Source organism: Cladosporium halotolerans (genome assembly GCF_011745625.1).
Source record: "Cladosporium halotolerans strain TM138-S3 chromosome Unknown Sca10, whole genome shotgun sequence".
Lineage (NCBI taxonomy): Eukaryota > Fungi > Ascomycota > Dothideomycetes > Cladosporiales > Cladosporiaceae > Cladosporium > Cladosporium halotolerans.
The window spans coordinates 175,944-194,901 of NW_027191461.1; the positions used below are offsets into that span (position 1 = coordinate 175,944).

The following is an 18,958-nucleotide window of genomic DNA, read 5'->3' on the forward strand; positions in this document are numbered from 1 at the left end:
TCGCTCCCGGCGGCGACGAGACGCGACAAGACGGAGGCTTGTAACCGCGACCGCACGCGCTGCACGCATCCCGGTCGGCGTGCGCGGTCAGCAGCGCGCGGGCATTGGTTTTGTCTGTGACATCCTGGAGTTCGCCGCCGGCGTCGTCGGCAACACGCTCGGCGCGCTGGCCCGCCCTCACGCGGTCGGCGGAGCGGAGCACAGGGCCTGAAGGGCCTCCCACCCTGCCTGAGCTGTTCTCAATTGTGGAGCAAATATACCACAGCGCTGGCACCGAACGGCCTGTGTCTGAGAAGAGTTCGAGCCCGGCCTGCAGCGTCTCGGTTCCTTCTCGCGCTCTTCACCTCCGCCCACAGGACCCATCGAGCCATCCACGCATCCCCCACAGCGTGCGCAAGCTTGTCTCGACCTGCCTGCAGGGTGCGAGCGAGGGTCTCTTCGCAGACTAAGGCACCTTACTCCTTTCGCGGGCCACTTCCAGCGCCCCTCAAACACGCTGGCCGTCTCAACCCAAATCCTTCGTCGGTGGCTCGACGGCCTGAAATTGCATGCTCGATAGTGCTGAACGCCACCAGCGTCTAAGCAAGCGCCTCAAGTCTTGCCTTTGTGCTTGTCGCCTCGCTGCTGCAGCCCGACGCCGCGACGAAGCAGCCGGCATGTCCTTCAGCGCGACGGCTAATTTAATACAAATCCCATTATTGCGCTGGACATTTGGCTTTCAGGCTGCAACAATTACTCCGCTTAGCCGGCCTCGCGTGGTGGGGTGAGATGCGCGACAAGTCAAGCGAGCGCGTCGCTGAGTGCTGCGCTCGCCCTGCATTGCACGTCTGTCAAAACATCGTCACATTCTCACAGTCCCATGGCGCTCATCTCGTGCCTGCACGAGGACAGGACTATAGCATACTTCCATCGGACAACGTGCCGGCATCCGCGCTCGGCGCCCTGCAGACATCGATCGAGAATGACTTTGGGGTACCTGGGGACAAACCACACCCTCGGGGTAGCGGCGCGGCTGACGTAGAGTTCGATCGACTCCACCCTATCGTCTTCTAGGGAACATTCGCCAATGACGACAGCATGCCGATGCCAATGAGAAGATCGGGAACCGATGAAGAATCACACGACTGCTACCACGGAGCATGACCCGAGATTGGTTTTCACAGGTACGTATCTCCTATGTTTACGTCCTGTCGATTACCACGTCGTCTCCTGATCGCGCATTGAGTTCGCCCGCATTGCACTTCACTTCTCCTTTCGAAGAATGCATCAACAAACCCTCTCAAGCAGCGGTCACACCGGCATCTGCTGTCCACGTTGCGCCATTGACGATCTGCGCAGCATCGGAGCTCAGGAAGAGCACGACCTCAGCAACCTTGTTTACGTCGCAGATCTCGATTCCTCCCCAGTCAGGGACTGTCGGTGAGAAGTCAGTTTGCTGTCAACATGCTCATCACATCTGGCTTTTCAACTTACAGTTGCGCCTCATGCGCGCAATTCCGTCCTGGTTGCAGCCCTCGGTCGAGAGCGTGAGCGCGATGTTGGTGTCCATCTGGCCAGCGGCGACGGCGTTGCAGCGGATGCCTTTGGCGCCGTAGTATGCAGCAGTGTTCTTCGTGAGGCCGATCAGACCGTGTTTGCTTGCGGTGTATGCCGCGCCTACGAAATCGCACCGTTAGTGAACTCACTCTCACGATCGCAGCTTCTTGGCCTCTAGACTGGCCACCTTGTGCCAACATACCACACGTAAACCCTCTGAAGCCGGCAATGGAAGCAATGTTGACAACGCTGCCCGTCTTGCCCTCCTCAAGCCACTTCTTGATCGCCCTCCCACTGATCATCGCCGGCGCAGTCAAGTTCAAGGCAATGACCTTGTCCCACATCTGCCTCTCCATCTCCGCCACAGCGTCGAATCGATCAATGCGGCCGGCCGAGTTGACGACAAAATCAATGCCGCCGAACATCTTCTCGCCCTCGGTAAACATATTCTCCACGTTCTCATCCTTGGTGATGTCCGCCTGCAGCACGAGCGTGCATTCCGGGTACGCCGCTGAGACCTTCTCCTTGAAGTCCGCGATCAGCTCCGCGTTGATGTCGGCCACGACGACGTTGGCTCCAGCGCGCAGGAAGGCCTCCGCAATGGCACGGCCGAGCCCACCGCACGCGCCTGTCACCAGGGCGGTCTTGTGGGCGAAAGGTGTCTGGTTCATGGTGGACGTCGTGCGTGGCTGCTTAGCGTCTGCTGAAGCTGGCGAGTCGGAGTGGTCTCGCTTCATCTAATGGGACTTTGTGCGAGGCGATATGTTCTTGTTGATCAGGGGAAATACGGGAATTTTCTCTCAATCGTAAGTCTGATTTGCCTAGAGCAAGTGCCGCTACGACGCTGGTTACAAAGCAGGAACAAGCCGAAGACGAGCTGCCCTAAACACAGGCAACTCGCAAGATTTATGTTGAGTCGCACATTTTCGCGCCGGCACTCCAGGCTACCCGGAGACCCCGATGCCTACAGCACAACCTTTCGCCTCCACCGGCTGTGGAACTCCTGATGGCCTGCGATGGGTCGCACAAAGGCTGGCGGTTGTATCCACCGCTGTCCATAGGATCACATTGTACGAGCGTGCGGTATAGGGCTGTGCTGGGCCGATTTTCTCGCTTCGCTTAAGCGAGTGGGATTCTCGCCTCGTAAGTGGCTCGTATCAGCTCGGAGGACGCGCTTCCCGGTCGGCGGGCAGGGATTCCTGGTGAACCCCGCGCTTTTGTGGGGCGATGAGGCTGCTTGGAGAGAGCTTGGTGCGGGTGCCTGACCGACAACTGCCGCTGTCAACACTCGATACATGATCTTGTCTTTTGTATCCGCGAGCATTGTAAATACCCATCACGGCGTTGAAGCTGAGTGGAAAGGCTGATAGTCTTACTCTTGCAGTCTGCGACCAGCTACCGCAGAAAGGATCCTCATCCTGCGCCGTGACGCAACCATCGCGACAGAGCTCAGCTCAGCCGTACGCTCAGCCAGGTAGCACTCGTACCTCCATCATCCACCGTGCCAACATTCCCACCCAACAAGTAACATCTTATAATTATCCTCACACCAACATCACCTCACAAATTCCACCCCGCCGCCCAACATGACCGCCGGCTCCGAAACCAAACCCGCCCCACCCCAAAACCACACCGCGCGCACCTACTTCGACCACTCCTCCGCCCCACGCACCAACACCGACGCCGTCCTCGTCGACTCCCTGCGCAGCGAATACCCCAATCTGCACCTGACCATCGTCCCCCAGTCCTCCTGCAACCTCCTCACCTTCGCCAGCGCCGGCAACGGCGGCCTCGCGGCCATCGACAAAGAGCCAGACCGCCTGCGCTGGAGCGTCTTCTCGCCGCCCGCGACGCGGCTGGACGGCGACGACGGCGCGCTGGCGGAGCACGTCAAGTTCGGCAAGTTCCTGCTCGACTGGCAGGGCAAGGAGTACGTTGTCTTCGTCGCCGAGGGCCGCGACGGCGGCAGCGCGTACCCCAGCGTCACGAACCAGTACGTCCTTTCGCCTTCCGTGGACGCGACGGACCGCCTGCTGCTGGCGGCGGGCAGGTGGGCGAACGAGCTGCACGGCGAGGTGTGGGTGTTCGACGGCGGGCGCTGGCTGAAGTCCGCGCAGCTGTGGGAGAGCGTCGCCAAGGCGAGCTGGGACGATGTGATTTTGGACCAGGACATGAAGGATGCGATTCGCGGGGACGTGGATCGTTTCTTCGACAGCAGGGAGACGTATGAGAATCTGAAGGTGCCGTGGAAGAGGGGCATCATCTACTACGGTCCGCCGGGGAACGGCAAGACGATCTCGATCAAAGCCACGATGCATGCGCTGTATGAGCGGAAGCCTGCGATTCCAACATTGGGTGAGCGATCTTGAAAGACATATTCACGAGGACTGAGCTGAGTTAACCAAACCGCAGTGAGACACATTGTTCCCGATCATCCTCGTGAACTCAGCCGCCCTCCCTACCCCATTTGAAAAGGCCAGCAGACTAACACCCCCCACCCCCAGTACGTCCGCAGCCTCTCCTCCTTCGCCGGCCCCGAATACAGCATCAACGCCATCTTCGCCCTCGCCCGGCGCAGCGCCCCCTGCTACCTCGTCTTCGAAGACCTCGACTCGCTCGTCTCCGACTCCGTGCGCTCCTACTTCCTCAACGAAGTCGACGGCATCAAGCGCAACGACGGCATCCTCATGCTCGGGTCCACGAACCACCTCGACCGCCTCGACCCGGGCATCGCCAAGCGCCCCTCGCGCTTCGACCGCAAGTACCTCTTCCCCAACCCGGGCGGCGCCCAGAGGACGGCGTACGCGCGGTTCTGGAGGAGGAAGCTGGAGGGGAACAAAGAGGGGCTGGAGTTTCCGGACCGGATGTGTGGAGCCATCGCGGGGATCACGGGCGGGTTTTCGTTCGCGTATATTCAGGAGGCGATGGTGGCGAGTTTGTTGGCGATCGCGGCGAGGGGGGAGAGGGATGTTGCTGTGGAGGAGAGGAGGGGGTCGGCTGATCGCGTTGCGGGCGACTTGGACAGATTGTCGGTCGAGGACCGTCGGGCTGCTCTGAGGTGTGCGTGTGGGGTTTGCAATGAGGGGGAGGAGCCGGATTTGAGCGGGCTGGTGCTTTGGAGGGAGATTCAGAAGCAGGTTAAGATTCTTAGGGAGGAGATGGGGGATGGTGGGGACGAGGAGGATGCTGCTGCTGCTGCTGCTGCTGCTGCTGGGAGCGCATGATGTGAAGCATGTGTTGACATATCAGAAGATGGTTGAGAAAGTGCGCACAGAAATGATGAGATAGATCGGTGATTGCATGGCGGATGGCTGGCATATGAGAGAGGAAGAAAGGCTCACGGCACACGTTTAGCTTATGACATGATGACTGACATTGAAACGGAACGACTTATCAGCATTATACGGCGATCACGGAAACATTTGACAAGGATCGCAGGCTCACTGTGGAAACTTGATTGAAAAAGTACAAATCATATCATTCATGTCCTTCGCGTTCAGTTCATGTCCAATTCGTACCCAATCCATTCTTCCCAATGCCTCCCGACATCGAAGTAGTCAAGCAGACCGGAAATCCAGAATGACATCGGAACCGCCTCGTGACGGCCGATCATCGCAAAAAGCCACTTGCACAGTTCCCTCCAAAAACAGACCTTTCTGGCCCCGTCCCCTTCCCTTCCCTTCCGCCCTAAACGCCATCGCTAGAAGTACGCACAGCACAGACAAAGCAATCCACACTCCCCTCCCCGGGGCACGATCGTCAAAAAATATTCAAAAAAAACTTCAAAAAACACCTCGGCGTCCTCATCCATCAAAAGCAGAACATCACGCCGTGCGCCCCCACGTTGTCGCCGGCGTCCTCCCTCTGCACCTCGCGCGCCTTCTGTCGGCTCGCGGCGCTGGGGCTGTGAGGGCTGGCGTTGGCGGCGCGCTTGCCGTCCTTGGCCGAGCCGGCCGTGCTCGTCGTCTTGACCAGGTCGAGGCCGTTCAAGCCGCCGCCGCTGGCGTTCCGCTCTTCCGCGGGCGTGATGGCGTCGTCGTCGTGCGCGCAGGAGCCCGAGGACGACGTCTCGGAGAAGATGGAGGAGGGGGAGGTTTGCTGCTCGGCGGGGGCGGGCTCGCTGTCGGTCTCGGTCGGAGAAGTGGTCGCGTCCTCTTCTTTGTCGAAGTCGTGCGCTTCGTAGGTTGGGGGTTGCAGGCGCCAGTCTTCGAGGCGCTCGGCGCGCCAGTTGATGCGCATGCGCTTGCCGTTGCAGATGACGATGTCGCTGGCGCGGACGGCGTCGGCCATGAGGAGGGGCGCGCAGCGGCGGACGTAGCGGCGGACTTGGGTCGAGGTGCGCACGTGGGGAGGCTGCCATTTTCCGTCGGGGCTGAAGTTGGTGGGCGCGGTTTCGTAGACGTTCTGGGAAGTGGATAATGCGGAGGAGGCGGTGGTTGTTCGAGAATATGGAGGGCGGCTGGATGTGGAAGTCGTTGTGGGAGTGAGTGGATTGTGTTCGTTGAAGTCCTCGCGAATGGCGGAGAGGTCGATTTCTTCCTCTTCTCGCACAGGTGCGCTCAAAGGAATCGTCTCTGTGATCTGTTCGGGAGCTGTTGCGGTAGTGGCATTTGAATTCGCCTCGTTGCCGTGCTCACCAAACGAAGGACACATCTGCTGCAAGAGGCGCTCCTGCTCAGCGATGACCTCAGGGTTGGTGATGTCGTTGTTCGCAGGCGCTTGCGGTCGTCGCCTGCGGCGAGGTACTGTGCACTGCTTCGAAATATTCCGCTCATCGATCGCAGGAGCAAGATCGATACCAGCGCCGATGTCGTGGATCAAGTCAAGAATCGCATCTTCGCTCTTGTGCGCCAGCAAGATCTGATCGGTCTCGAGACGCAACCTCATGATAAACTGCTCCTCTGCTCTGAACAATTGAGGGTCCTTCTTATAAGCCTTGTTCTGGGCAGCCTTTGGGATCAGATGAGCGAGCTTGCTGTTGGGAACGAGCACTTCGTGGAAAGCGTCAGGAGCCAGACCGATCTCTGCGTGCTGCAGGGTGTAGGATCGCAGCAGCCTGTGCGGTTTGCCATCTTTGGTGACGCGGTGAAAGTTAAGCAGCGTCCCTCTGACCTCGACGAAAATGTCCCTCCACTCGCTCTGCGCAACGCCATGCAACGGGCTGACGGATTCCATGTTGACGAGCATCCTGACGCCGGCTGACACGGTGCAACTGTACTCCGGCAGAGCCTCCCTGCCGCCATCGTTGCCTCGCCGTGAAACAGGCTTCCGTTGTGCGGCAGACGCGTAGCTCGGTGGGCTGTCCGAGGCCGGCGAGCAGGTCGTTTGGAATGAGTTGAAGTAACTCTGAGCCTTTCGCGCGGGTCTCGTCGTTGCCGTTCCAGCAACGCTATTAGTGTTTGGATCTTGCGGCGCAGCTGGCGCCGCCGACGGAATCGTGCCTTCCGTTTCCAAGATTGTCACAGCCAGCTGGCTCAAGACTTGAGCTTGGCCCTGGCTCTCTGAGTTCGCCATGTGAGCCGTTTGAAGAGACCGCTGTGCGAGGTGCAGCTTGTGCAGCTCTTGCAGTCTCCGTGCGATCTCGTCCCTGCCAGCTTCGATTTCAGACCGGGACAGCATGGTGAAGTGAAAGCCGGCCGGTAGAGGCGACCGGGTCGTTTTCGGTCAAGTGATGTCCTTGCACCTTAGGCGGCGCGTGGTGTCGGTGAAAGTGTGGGGAAGTGCGCGTGGTCGATCCGGAGTGGTGGGACCCGCCCAGGTAGTCAACGAAGGCTCATTGCATGCGTTGGCGGTCGTGAAGTTGTGTCGTCGATATTCCCTGACGGCAGAGGACGGTGTTGCCAGACGCTGAGTAGTCCGCGAGCGACAGGGTCAGGTGTTATTGAAAGCGAACAAAAGGGCCAGAGCAGAAGACCCCTGCAGGTGGGCTTGTGCAGGGCAAAGTAAGAACGGGCGGAGAGGGTGGCGGATGCGCGACTTCGAGATCTCGCTTCCTGGGCGAGGCGGGCCGGAGTGCAGCAGGTTAAGGTGCAGTGAGCAAGCGCTTTTTGCTTGGGTGAGATCCGCCAGGCTGCACGGCGTTCCTCGCGTGGTCTGGTCGAGTGCGTGGCACGCGTGGCCGTGCGGACTACCGACTTGGTGGAATGTTCGGCTCGGTGCGGTCGGAATAGGGTAGCTGAGGAAGAATGTCTGGTTCCCGCAGCTTTGTAAGACAAAGAAGAGGATGACCGATTCGCACTCGCGAAGGACCAAGTATTTCTTTCAGGTCTGGCCGGTCCTCAGTAATCGAAGCAAGCTGGCGGCGAGTGTTTGTTTGCTTGTTTGCTTGCTTGCTTGCTTACTCGCTCTCGTGGTGGGCGAACGCCAGCGTCGAGCAGTGGGCTAAGGTATCTTGCGCGCGGCGGCATGTGCCGGGTAGCAGCCACTGTGCCCAAGAGCGCCAGGGCACGGGGCCTAGATCAGGATTCCTCGCCAAGGCGACGCAAGCGAGGTGCTGTCTCAGCGGAGGAGCGCGCACCGTCGGCGGGTGGCGCAGGTCCAGCTCGCTCTGGGGTCTGGCCGCTGCTGTCGGGCTGGTGAGGTGGCCTGTCTGCTTGGCCGGCGAGGTTGAGACGATAAGGTGAGCAGTCAGCCGCTCGTGGAGAGGTGAGGAGACGGCGTGCGAAGATATCGCACACGCAGCTGGCCGATAAGCACCCTCTAGTCTCTCGTGTGTGCTCGTATGTGGGAAGCAAAATCGGACGGACTGCCGAATGCGGATTGCTGGGCTGGGCGGACAAGCAAAAGCAGAAGCGACTGGGCAACGGGCGACAAACGTGGGAATGCGTGTCTGTGTGTCTGTCTGCTCCTGCTGCTCTGGGCGCCGGGCGTTGGCGGCGAGGAAGGCGAGCCGCCTTTTCTTTTCTCCTGCTGTGCGCGGCGGCGCAAGGGCCCGCCCAAGAAACATGTGAAGGCCGCATTCTCCAGCGTTCCCCACCGCCCATGATCCGCGATTACCACATGGCCTGGCGCGAGGCGGCTGGCAATTCGCCCGGCCATGTGACGCTCTCCACCGCGCGCTGCCCGCACCCCAGACTGATCGTCGGGGAAAACAAGGCGGGGTGGAGACTTTTGTGTGCCGTCGCCCGTCTCCAGCCGGAGTCTCCACACCGCACGCAAAGCGCGCCCGGCATTTGCCAGCGAGCGAAGAATTCTCAGCCCCCGTCACGCGAGCCGGGAAACACGTGAGCTCACCGCACGTGATCCAGAGGAATACGAGCAGCACGCAAGGCGCTCACGCGTCTGCCACACCACGGAAGCACACAAGCTTCGCCTGCTCCCACGGCGCGGAAGAGAGGCTGTGTGGCCTGGTTGCACGGCCCTGAGCTGAGCTGCGAGACAAGGGCGAGTGGCGGTGCGGGCCACGGTCAGCATGAGATGCCTTACGTCAAAGCCAACGGTCGCGCGCGCACGTGCGGGCGGAGCAACTCTTTTGGGGATGTCTCAGGTGGAGCTGGGAACGCTCTCTGGCAGGACATCAAGCTGCGGCCATGAGAGCCGTGAACGGGTTGGTCGTAAGCTTGAGAATAGAGCTTGACGCATATGCTGCTCCTCTCGAAAAGGATAAGCATGAACACAGTGCCTGAAAGCGTCGTTGCGAATGGATTTAGACGAGTCAATACGACAACGCGGCCATTGTCTCAATTACATACCCAATTTCAAGCCAACCGCATCAACACAGCCCAATACAACACTGGCGTTCGTGACCAAATCAGAAATCTCTCATCATCAAAGCAGCCTCAGAAAATACACCTGCTGGTCCTTCCAACTCCGCGCCACGAGAAATAAAAAAAAATCATTAAGTAAATAATTCATCATCCCTCCCAAGGCATCGAACAGCCCTCCTATCCTCCAACACAACAAGCCCGCAATACTGTTGTTCGTAAGTCAAACTGACTCGATCGCTCGCAAGGCGAAAAAGTCACTTTTCACTCCATCCCGCATAGATACGAGAGGCGCATGTACAAGTCCGGCGGCACGTGTGCAGCGTCGAATCAATCAATGTAGAGCAGCGAGATGGCCGCGCGCGCGAGCTTATGCCCATAGACGAACCACATTGGTCCCGCTAGACAGCAAACCTCCAGCCAACGTGCGCGGACGGCCGTCGCTGCACACCTCAAGCCGCGGCGACGGCCGTAGTGATCGTGTTCGTCCTGCGCCTGCGCGTCTTGCCCTGGCCCTCCGTGCGCTGGTTCAGCACGTCGCGCAGGGCCTCGTCGTCGCGGTCTTTGTCGACGTGGTGCACTCTCACGTGTCTGTAGTGTTTCGTCCGTGTCAGCAACAAAAACCCCACTAGCGCATGTGACTCGATTAGATGATCACCCACCGCTGTAGATTGTCCGGCCGCGGATACCTGTGCTCGCGCTCCGGGCAGAACGGGCAGATGTAGCCCGGGCTGTTGTGCACGAGGCCGTGGCGGATCATCTCGTTCTTGCGCTTGAAGCCCTTGCCGCCCTCGGCGCGCGAGCAGCCGGCGACGGGGCAGTAGTGCGGGCGGCTTTGGCTGTGGACGTTCTTGTGCGAGCTGCGAGGGCGGTCGTCAGTCAGTGTTTGCGGTGGATCTGTCGGTCACGCGGCGTGGGCGGCTTACTTTAGGAGGTATTGCGTTTGGAAGGTCCCCGCGGTGCAATTGGGCACGTCGCATTTGTAGAGGCCTTGGATCATCATTGGAGCGGGTGCCGGGGGCAGTGCGTGCATGCCGGGAGGTGGTGGGAGTAACGGCCGAGGAGCGTTCTCTGATACCTGGCCGACGTCGATGGGAGTTGTGTGATTTGTGCTGTAGCCTTCGGTGCCCGAGCTATGGTATCCTCCGCCGCTTTCGCCGCTTGACGAAGCCGAGTGTAGAGTCGGTATCATCGGAGGCATGCCGTCTGCCATCGATGGCCGGCGGTGACTGTATGGTCCGAATCCCGGGTAAGCTGGCGGCGACGCATAAGCTGGACTCTCGCCGAGCGTGCTCGTCGGAGAGCGTGCCATTACAGGCGGGAAATAGGCTTGGGGCGAAGTCTGGACGCTGGCTGGATACGGGTGGTTGGACAGCACAGGGGACTGGGCGTTGGCAGACCCGAAGGACTGACGGTGATTATGAGAGAATGCCTGTTGCCGTGGGAGCTCTTGCGTCGCGGCTTCGGCTAGCTCAGTGAGGGTACTTGTCAATTGGTGAATCGAGGGCAACCTTTCGGCTTGTGGAGATGCAGCAGACGGCGACGGAGGCTCGAATGGAGCGAGATTTTGTTCGACCGCTCCGTGGATTGTGTGCTTCGAAAGAGTCGGCGAAGAGCTTATTGACTCTCTCCTTAATCCTGCGGGAGCTGCAGTGCCTGAGTCCGAGGTCTTTAGCTTTAATGGCGAAGCTAAGCCAGAGCGTAGTGGAGATTTTTCTTGAATGGAGGATGAAGCCTCAGCCTGCATGGAGTCCGCCCTCGTCCGCGATGCGAACTGTTTCGATGCGATGATGGGGTCACTTTGAGCCTCTACCGACCTCAAAGTTTTGGCATGAACAGCTTGCGTGGTGCTTGATTCGCTAGACGCAGCGTCATCATGCGGTTTCGGTGCATCCTGAGCTGTCCGGTGCTCAACAGGGGCTTCTCCAGCTAGGGGCGGCTCATCTGCTTTGTCCGTCATCATAGGCATGATGCTTGAAGCCGTTTTCTGTGGCTTGGAGGGTGCCTCGACGTTAAAGCGAAAAATCAGATTCTGCGAGCCAGTGAGGACAGCCAGTCCGGGATCGTATCGAGGATCTTGCGGCGATGAAGATTCCGATGATGAGTAAGACTTTGCTGAAGGTTCTTGAAGTTCGATTCTGACCTTTACGAGTTCTTCGTTTCTCGGAAGTGCGTGCTGGTCGTCGTAGTACTCGCACTCTGGCATCCAGAGGTCTGGATGAGCGTGCTTAGCTACGTTGTCGCTGTCGCGCACAGGGCCTATCCAGACAGCAGGTAATTAAGGGGTGGTAAAATGATTTGACGGCTTTGCGTCTATGTACTTTGTCAAGAGCCCATATAGGCGTCGGCAGCTGGGTGTATTAAGTCGCACGTGACGAGCTGTGTAAAAGTTGATAGAGTGATTCGGCAGGATACTGTAGGTTCCTACGTGAATGTCAGTCTGCTAGTATTACGACTATATCACAAGCGTTTCGTAAAGCCGCAAAATAACTATATGCATAGACTAGACGAGATGCGATGGCGTGTCATTCGACGCGTGTGCTTGATGCACACCGCTAGCATTGTCCAGCTACTTTCAACGTGAAGAAGGACAAAGGAAGAACGAACGAAGTTCAGGTACGGTAGAAGAAATACAAGCATCACAATCGCATGCTCATTGACATAGTAGGACGAGAGACGTACCAGCACATGTCCCACAGCGGGTCCAAACAGCCAGACACGTCCTCCAGTCAAGCTTCGCAAGAGCGCGGGAGCTCTCAGTCGGATGCTGGCACTTTCGAGTGTGGCTCGCAAGAAAGTGGACTGCGCAATGCGTCGCCGTGTGCAGTAAGGATCCTGTTGTTGTGTGGTGAGCAAGACTGCGATCAACAGCAGCAGCTGCAGAACAGCGGCAACGCAAATGGGCGCTGGTCGCGACGGTGGCCAGGTGGGCGGCGGCGATCCGCCAGCTTTTCCCCAGAGCCTCTGCCGATCGATGGGCGCACCTCTTTTGTCACGGTGGTGTGACCCCTAAACCTTCGTCTGTGAACGGCGCAGGGCGAACAGTAGTGCGCAGCAGCCAGACAATGACGTTGTCGCGGTGTTTGCGGTGGCAGCAGTGAGGCTCTCGACGAAGAACACCAAGGCTGGACGGCCTGGGCAGAGCTGGAGGACGGGCGGATCTGGACTCGTGGGGCTTTTGCTTCTGACAGCCCCGACTCCTCATGCTCCCCCGCCTTCCTGCACGCCCCGATCCTCACACCAGCTCCGTGTAAGCAGCCGAACCTGCGCAGGTTCCCGGTTGGCTGCAGCGATTAGCCTCAATGCGCCCGCCTGAGCCGCAGCGGCTCTCAGCTCTGCCCTGATCGAGGCTAGACGCCGCAGGGCAGGAGGGAGGGAGATCGCGGCGGGAGCCCTGATCATGGGCACGAAACCCTCAAGCCACGAAGACATGGCCGGCTGGATTCTTCCGCGCGCACGCAGCACGGCGCGGCAAGTGGAGGTGCGACGATGGTGGGAGGAGCTCTGTGAAGGATGCATCCCGCCCGGCAGTCGAGGTGAGCCCTGCATCACGGTCTGGGTGAGCCGCGCCGCTTCACGAACAGCTAGCTACCTTGTAGATTTACCTGACAGGAGCTGTTTGTTATTGAACCTAGATAGCCTCTCGCACCTCCGGCGGCGCTACCTTTAAGCCTCGTTGCTGAGAGGGCCGGCTTCTCACCGAAGGCTACCTGCGGTCTAGCCAGCACGGTATGCATGAGGAGCTGTCAGGAATCACCAGCCAACCGGCATTCTGTACCTCCCTTGTTCATCCTCATCCTGTGTCTGGCACAGGCACGTGAAAGGCCCTGGGCACGCCGGGGCAGACCCTTGGACGCAAGGCTGTCACCAGGATGGCCAGCGTGCTGACGTGCCCAGGTGTACCCACCGGTTTCACATGTACCTCAAAAACGTCACTGACGTAGTCTATCAAATCATGGTGCCAGCCTCTAGAGTGGACAGAAGGTTAGGAGGAATTGACGTGTCTTGTACAATCAAAATGATTGAACGCCAACAGGAAGCTGGAAGAAATCACGTTGTCACATTGCATTCTCATGCTTCGCTGCCTCAGGACTCTTGTCCGTCTCGAACGCCCAACAAGCATCGTCTCGAAGCGAACAGCGTCTCGTAGCGTAAGACTATTCGCAACACGAGGTCATCCAAAGGTCACCAATATGAAGCGCAAAGGGGCGTCGAATGACGGTGAATCGCCATCAAAGAAATTCAAATCCCATGTGCCCGAATACCACGAAACACCTTCGTTGAAGGAGGAGGATGGTTCCATCCAATGGCCAGCACCACGAGCTCAGATGGAAGCGGCAAGGGACATCATTCTGGAATGGTGTAGTTCGACAACTTTCCTTCTTCGCGGCTCTTGCTAACTAATTCAGCGCTGGAGCGAACAAGAAGACATTGATCGTACCAGACAAAGACGCCGATGGCCTCTCTTCGGGTGCCATCCTAAGACACACTCTCATCCTCCTCGGCCTGCGTGAAGAGCTCATCGACGTACATCTTCCGAAGAAAGGAGAAACCGTCCACAGCCCTTCCGAGCGTGCACTGATAGACGCACACCAACCGTCATACATCTTCGTCCTCGACCAAGGCAGTCGACACAGCCCTCCCCTCGCCACCAACGACCACACCTGCCTCGTCATCGACCATCACTTCGCAACCCCAACCGACTTCCCCGAATCCTCCTCGCACGTAACAGCCTGCACATCCCCCCCAGTCGCCACCTCCTCCCTCCTAACCTACCTCCTCTGCCTCCCCCTCCACCCCTCCGTCCGCCCCCTCACCGCCTGGCTCGCCATAGTCGGCACGCACGGCGACCTCGGCACAGCCCTCAAATGGCTCCCGCCCTTCCCCGACATGACCGAGCCCTTCAAAGCCCACAAGAAGAAAGCCCTCAACGACGCCGTCTCCCTCGTCAACGCCCCGCGCCGCACGGCAACCTACGACGTGCGCTCCGCCTGGGACGCGCTGGCCACGGCCCCGGGCCCCGCCAGCCTGCTGGCCAACCCGCGCCTGCGCGCCGCGCGCGCGGAGGTCAACGCCGAGGTCGAGCGCTGCTCGCACGCGGCGCCCAAGTTCTCCGCCGACGGCGCCGTCGCCGTCTTCCGCATCCGCAGCGCCGCGCAGGTGCACCCCGTCGTCGCGACGCGGTGGGCGGGCCACCTGAAGAGCAGGGCGCTGGAGATCGTGCTGGTCGCGAACGAGGGGTATTTGCCGGGGAAGGTGAACTTTTCGTGCCGTGTGGCGAGGTGCGCGAAGGGGAGGGGAGGGGGGGAGGAGGTGGATATCATTCGGAGTTTGAAGGGTTATGCGCGGTTGCTCGAGGAGGGCGGGGAGGGGGAGAGGACGCCGCTGATTGAGCGGCTGGGAGACGATTTTGCGAGGGGCCATGTGCAGGCTTCGGGCGGGATTGTGACGGTGGAGGAGTTTGAGGAGTTGATGCGTTTGATGAAGGTTGGGGTGAAGCCTGCTAAGAAGGAGGGGGAGGAGAAGGCGAGCCCGGGTAAGAAGAAGGCGGGGATCGATCCAGGGCAGAAGAATACTTTGGCGGGCTATTTTGCGAAAGCTGAGAAGTGAGAACGCGATGAGGGGACCGATGGCCTGGTTTCAGGCGACATGTCTGTGGCTTATGCCATCGTGGACCAACTGCAGCAACACAGGGGCAGACGTCGGGATATCTGGAAAAGATTGCGCTCTTAGCGGTGAGCTTGACAATCATTTGCTAGAATATAGTGGCTTGAAAGGCCCATTAAATTCGATACCACGTGTGGAAAGAGTAATCGAATAGTGCTCTTGGTGGATGGATACCATCAATCCTATTCAGCTTTTGTCTGCTCATTCGTGTTCAAAGACGAAGCGTCAGAGCTTGTTCCACTGGGGTTGAGAGCGTGGAAGGAAAAGTCCATTTCGCCGACCAGTTTTCTGACGTGACTATCAAAATACATTAGTATATTGCAGACAGTGGCTGGCGCGTAGAGGACTCACTTCACGAGCTTCTCGACATCTGATGTCACACATGTTCCGCAAATCTGTAACACTGCGAAGGCACTGTATTCAGGCTCCACGATGTGTCGCACGCTCAAGATATTCTTGTCGATCGACTCCAGTCTCCGCGCGAAGCCGTATTTTTGTGGGAGCTCAAGGTATGGTGGCAATGCCTGGCCGTTCGTGAGGCAAGACGACAGCAGCGAAAGGATCGAGGTGATTTGGTTTGAAGTCGAGTGGTGGTCTGCCACTAGTCGGCGGAAGTCATTCGACCAGGCTGTATGCTCTGCTGCTGACTTGTCTGCGAGGGAAAGGCTTTGCGATGCGTATGACAAAAGCGCTTGGTAGTTCAGTATGCGCTGCACGCATTCGATGAGCCTGATCAAATTGATTAGTAACAGTCTCATACCTTCCCATTGATCTTTGGATGAATGCTGGCTTACCCTTCGTATTCCTCTTTCGGGAATTTGCCACCGACCCTAATCTGGAATTGAGAGAATGCCGAATTTGCTCTCATGTTGGTCAAGAGCGCCACTAGTTTGCCAAACACAGTTGTGCGGGCCTTCTCGAGGTTGTAAGCATGAGTGCCTTTCCTGCGCACGTCGCCTTCGACGCCTTTGACCCTCGACTGCACTACTTCGTGGATCAAAGATGTCAAGTTCGCAAGCATGTAAAGCGAGGCTCCGAGGTCTTTGCGCAGCTCCGATGACTCCGAGATAGGGTACGGGAAGATGGTCCAGATCCATGCTACAAAGAGACCCCCAGCGACGGTTGCCAGGCGGTATGGTGCAAGGAGGTAAGTAGGGTATGCCGGTTGTCCATTGGATTCGGAGACGGCGACACCGAGGACTTGAACTTGGAGTTCGTAGCCGACAATCAAGACCGTGCTTACAACGCTGAGAATGGCTGAGAAGAGGAAGTCAGACTCCATTAAGAAACTTGAATGCTTTTTGTTCACGTCGCGACAGCGTTTGGAACAGTGACCGGTGCTGCATCAGTGCATCGGCTAGACTTACCAACGATAACGAATTTGGGAAACTTCAACAAGCCGTAGAATCCTATCATGATCCATAGCCAAAGGAATATGAAAACACCAGCAGGGTGTCCGACAACAATGTACCAGATGATGTAGGAAGCGATCATGGCCTAAAAATACGTGTACTGTCAGTGGCGAACGTGAATTGGATGATTGAGACTTACGATTGCAGTCCCGATTATACGTAAGCTGAATGCCCATGTGCTTTGTCCCGCTAGTCGCGACATCGAAATGGCGATCATGATCATGGCCCAGAGCAACCGGTGTCTGAGAAAGAATCTTTGGGTATCGTGCAAATAGTTGATGATAGCAACGCTCATGGTTGCACACATGACGCGAAACCCAAACGCTGAGTGTCGGCTCCTAAAGAAATCAGGTATTAGGCGAATCTTGTTGCCGATTTTTTCCAAAAGGTTTTGAGGAGGGAGATGCTCGGGATCTCGCTTTCGTTCGAACTTCGCACCCAAAAAGAGGCCTTGCGAAGCACCGTCCTCCATATCTGTGAGGTACTCGCTGTGCCGGGAAAGATCTTCGCGGCCAATTGCTGCTTTGAACCATTTACGCAAAGTTCGGGCACCGGGGAAAATGAGTTTGTTGCGTTTCAGCTTGCCATCCTGCTTGATCTTGTCGGCGAACAGGGCCATGTCGAGAGTAGCACGTCCAGCTCTGTACAACTGATACTCCATGTACAAAGCAAAGAATAGCTCGTTCCTCAAGCGATCTGGTACGCTTTCGTCGGCACCCTGTGCCTCCTGTCTAGGGTCGAAAGACTCGTTGAAGAAGTTGTCCGGAATGCGGATGCCTTTCCTCTGGCACCATTGCTCGAGTGTTGTCTGCTTCGATTGATGAAAGTCATCAATTTTCGTCTTGAGCCAAGCTGCGAAGGCGGATGAGCCAGGCGCCGGAGGTCTCTCACCGTTGCCTTCCTCATCACTCAACTTCTTTTTGGGAGCTTTGGTGAGCTCGAGGGTCAGCATTATGTGCTTGAATCCGGCGCTTATGGCGTCTTTCATCTCCGCAAAGGGACCGTGGAGCGTCTTCATCATCATGTGTAGATTCTCAATCTGCTCTTTGTTCAATTGAATCTCCTCTGGAGATAGCTCAGAGCTTGCCCAGTGCCGCTGCTCGGCATGTCTTCGTAGAACGTCGATGCTGGAGCTCAGTCCAAGGATAGGGACGAAGATCAACTGAAGCTGCTTCCACGTATGTGTAATGTCTTTAGAGCTCATCTTGCCGATAGCAAACTCCCGTTTGGCCGGAGTTATGTCGCCACCGAGCTTCGTGTGAAGATCCATGAGTTTGAGGAACACGCCCTTCATAGCATCTGCAGCCGGAGTGTGCAATGGCCCTTGAAATTTCTTGGCTTTCTTGGGATCCGTCTTGATCTCATCCATGTGCCTCTGTTGCAAAGCAACCGGGTCGATAGACTCCATGCTCTCCATGTAAGCAGTCTGGGACTTCAGCATGCCTTCAAGACACCTGTAGCGCAGATCACGTTAGCCTGGCTGTGAGTTATGCCCACAGAACTACCGCCATACTTACATGATATACCCCGTCATTTCCTTGAACACCACCATTCTAGAGCTCACGGGGAAGATAAAGAAGTGAACACCTGTGGCGAGGGCAAATCCCGTCAGGAAGGCCTCAATAAGACGCTCAGTGAAGCTGATAGCGTATGTCATGTTCGGAAAGCTAGGACCGTAAGACATGCCCACAATGACCAGAATTGAGTAAACGATGGCCGGAAATTGAAATTGAGGCCTCGCAGACCGCAGATAGTTGACCAAGTAAATCTGCACCATCAACCAGATGGCACACACGGCGGATGCTGATGAATTGTATGCGGTCGGAGCATCTCCCGGTCGCGCAGTGTGCAAGCGTGCTTGTGTCGATGTATATAGAGCCAGAAGATTGACAGCGGCTCCAAGACATACTCCAATGACGTTCATGGACATCGTTTGGATGAACTTGCCCCGAGGCATGATGGGAAGGCCGAGAATGGACATGATTGCAATCAGGTAGCCCAGCGTCGTGTAATGAGCAGCAACCTTCGGCGACTGGTACATTGCAAGCGCGACAATGGGTGCCACAGAGCCTTTGAACATCATCATGCAGGTGGGCACGTCCAGGCCAACTTTGGCCCACAGCTGCTTGAGCTTCGAGGGTTGCTTCTCTGCAGTTTTCGCATCCTGGGAGGGTTGCGAACTCGCTCTAGAGCCGCCAGGGACCTTGGACTCCGCATCCTGGCTGTTCGAGGAGTTGGGGTTCTGTTGCTGGTCCATCTCGCTGCCCGCTGCGGCTGAGTTCATGTCGCGTCGTGTGTACTGGGCCGCACTTCAGCCAAAGAAGCCAAAGGCATGTAGGCACAGGTTTAGCGGAGATCGAATATTAGAGCAAGCCTTGCTAATGGCATATTCAGGTGAAGATCCCGGATGGGTTCGCATGAAATGGACGCGCGGATGGAAAGGGAATATTAGGTTCAAACGGTGGCGCCGCTAGAGAGCATCAGCCAGACCATGCTCCTCGTCCAGCTGCCGATCCATCGCCTGCATCCTACGGACATCTGAGAATCCTTCCGTGTACAAGGATGTTCTTCTGTAGATGTCAGTACACGGAAGAGAAATCGCTTACATGCCCTAGCATTTGCTGAGGTTGCGATTCTGCT

General features: G+C 57.6%; 6 protein-coding genes across 6 annotated transcripts; 2 read left to right on the top strand and 4 right to left on the bottom strand.

Annotated features, from left to right (window-relative positions):
- Positions 1-325: 325 nt before the first annotated feature.
- WHR41_03780 (uncharacterized protein) lies at positions 326-4,760 on the top strand (the record flags this gene model as incomplete). Its single annotated transcript, XM_069372386.1, has 3 exons — positions 326-2,342; positions 2,409-3,891; positions 4,012-4,760. Exons 2-3 carry the CDS (start codon positions 3,123-3,125, stop codon positions 4,758-4,760), a joined length of 1,518 nt encoding a protein of 505 aa, XP_069230546.1. The 5' UTR covers positions 326-2,342; positions 2,409-3,122.
- Positions 1,159-2,516, bottom strand: WHR41_03781 (uncharacterized protein). Its single transcript, XM_069372387.1, has 3 exons — positions 1,739-2,516; positions 1,474-1,656; positions 1,159-1,413 (listed from the first exon to the last, which is right to left on the bottom strand). Exons 1-3 carry the CDS (start codon positions 2,271-2,273, stop codon positions 1,280-1,282), a joined length of 852 nt encoding a protein of 283 aa, XP_069230547.1. The 5' UTR covers positions 2,274-2,516; the 3' UTR covers positions 1,159-1,279.
- Positions 4,761-5,346: 586 nt separating the features above from the next.
- On the bottom strand, positions 5,347-7,155 carry WHR41_03782 (uncharacterized protein; the record flags this gene model as incomplete). Its single annotated transcript, XM_069372388.1, has 1 exon — positions 5,347-7,155. The coding sequence occupies one exon, from the start codon at positions 7,153-7,155 to the stop codon at positions 5,347-5,349; it is 1,809 nt and encodes a 602-aa protein (XP_069230548.1).
- Positions 7,156-9,691: 2,536 nt separating this feature from the next.
- WHR41_03783 (uncharacterized protein) lies at positions 9,692-12,375 on the bottom strand (the record flags this gene model as incomplete). The annotated part of the gene is made up of 4 exons (XM_069372389.1): positions 11,922-12,375; positions 10,166-11,663; positions 9,902-10,099; positions 9,692-9,830 (listed from the first exon to the last, which is right to left on the bottom strand). Exons 2-4 carry the CDS (start codon positions 11,443-11,445, stop codon positions 9,692-9,694), a joined length of 1,617 nt encoding a protein of 538 aa, XP_069230549.1. The 5' UTR covers positions 11,446-11,663; positions 11,922-12,375.
- Positions 12,376-13,188: 813 nt separating this feature from the next.
- Positions 13,189-14,849, top strand: WHR41_03784 (uncharacterized protein; the record flags this gene model as incomplete). The annotated part of the gene is made up of 3 exons (XM_069372390.1): positions 13,189-13,223; positions 13,276-13,599; positions 13,649-14,849. The coding sequence occupies exons 1-3, from the start codon at positions 13,195-13,197 to the stop codon at positions 14,847-14,849; spliced, it is 1,554 nt and encodes a 517-aa protein (XP_069230550.1). The 5' UTR covers positions 13,189-13,194.
- Positions 14,756-18,711, bottom strand: WHR41_03785 (uncharacterized protein). Its single transcript, XM_069372391.1, has 6 exons — positions 17,836-18,711; positions 16,458-17,772; positions 16,274-16,403; positions 15,701-16,163; positions 15,258-15,635; positions 14,756-15,203 (listed from the first exon to the last, which is right to left on the bottom strand). Exons 1-6 carry the CDS (start codon positions 18,600-18,602, stop codon positions 15,089-15,091), a joined length of 3,168 nt encoding a protein of 1,055 aa, XP_069230551.1. The 5' UTR covers positions 18,603-18,711; the 3' UTR covers positions 14,756-15,088.
- Positions 18,712-18,958: the final 247 nt, after the last annotated feature.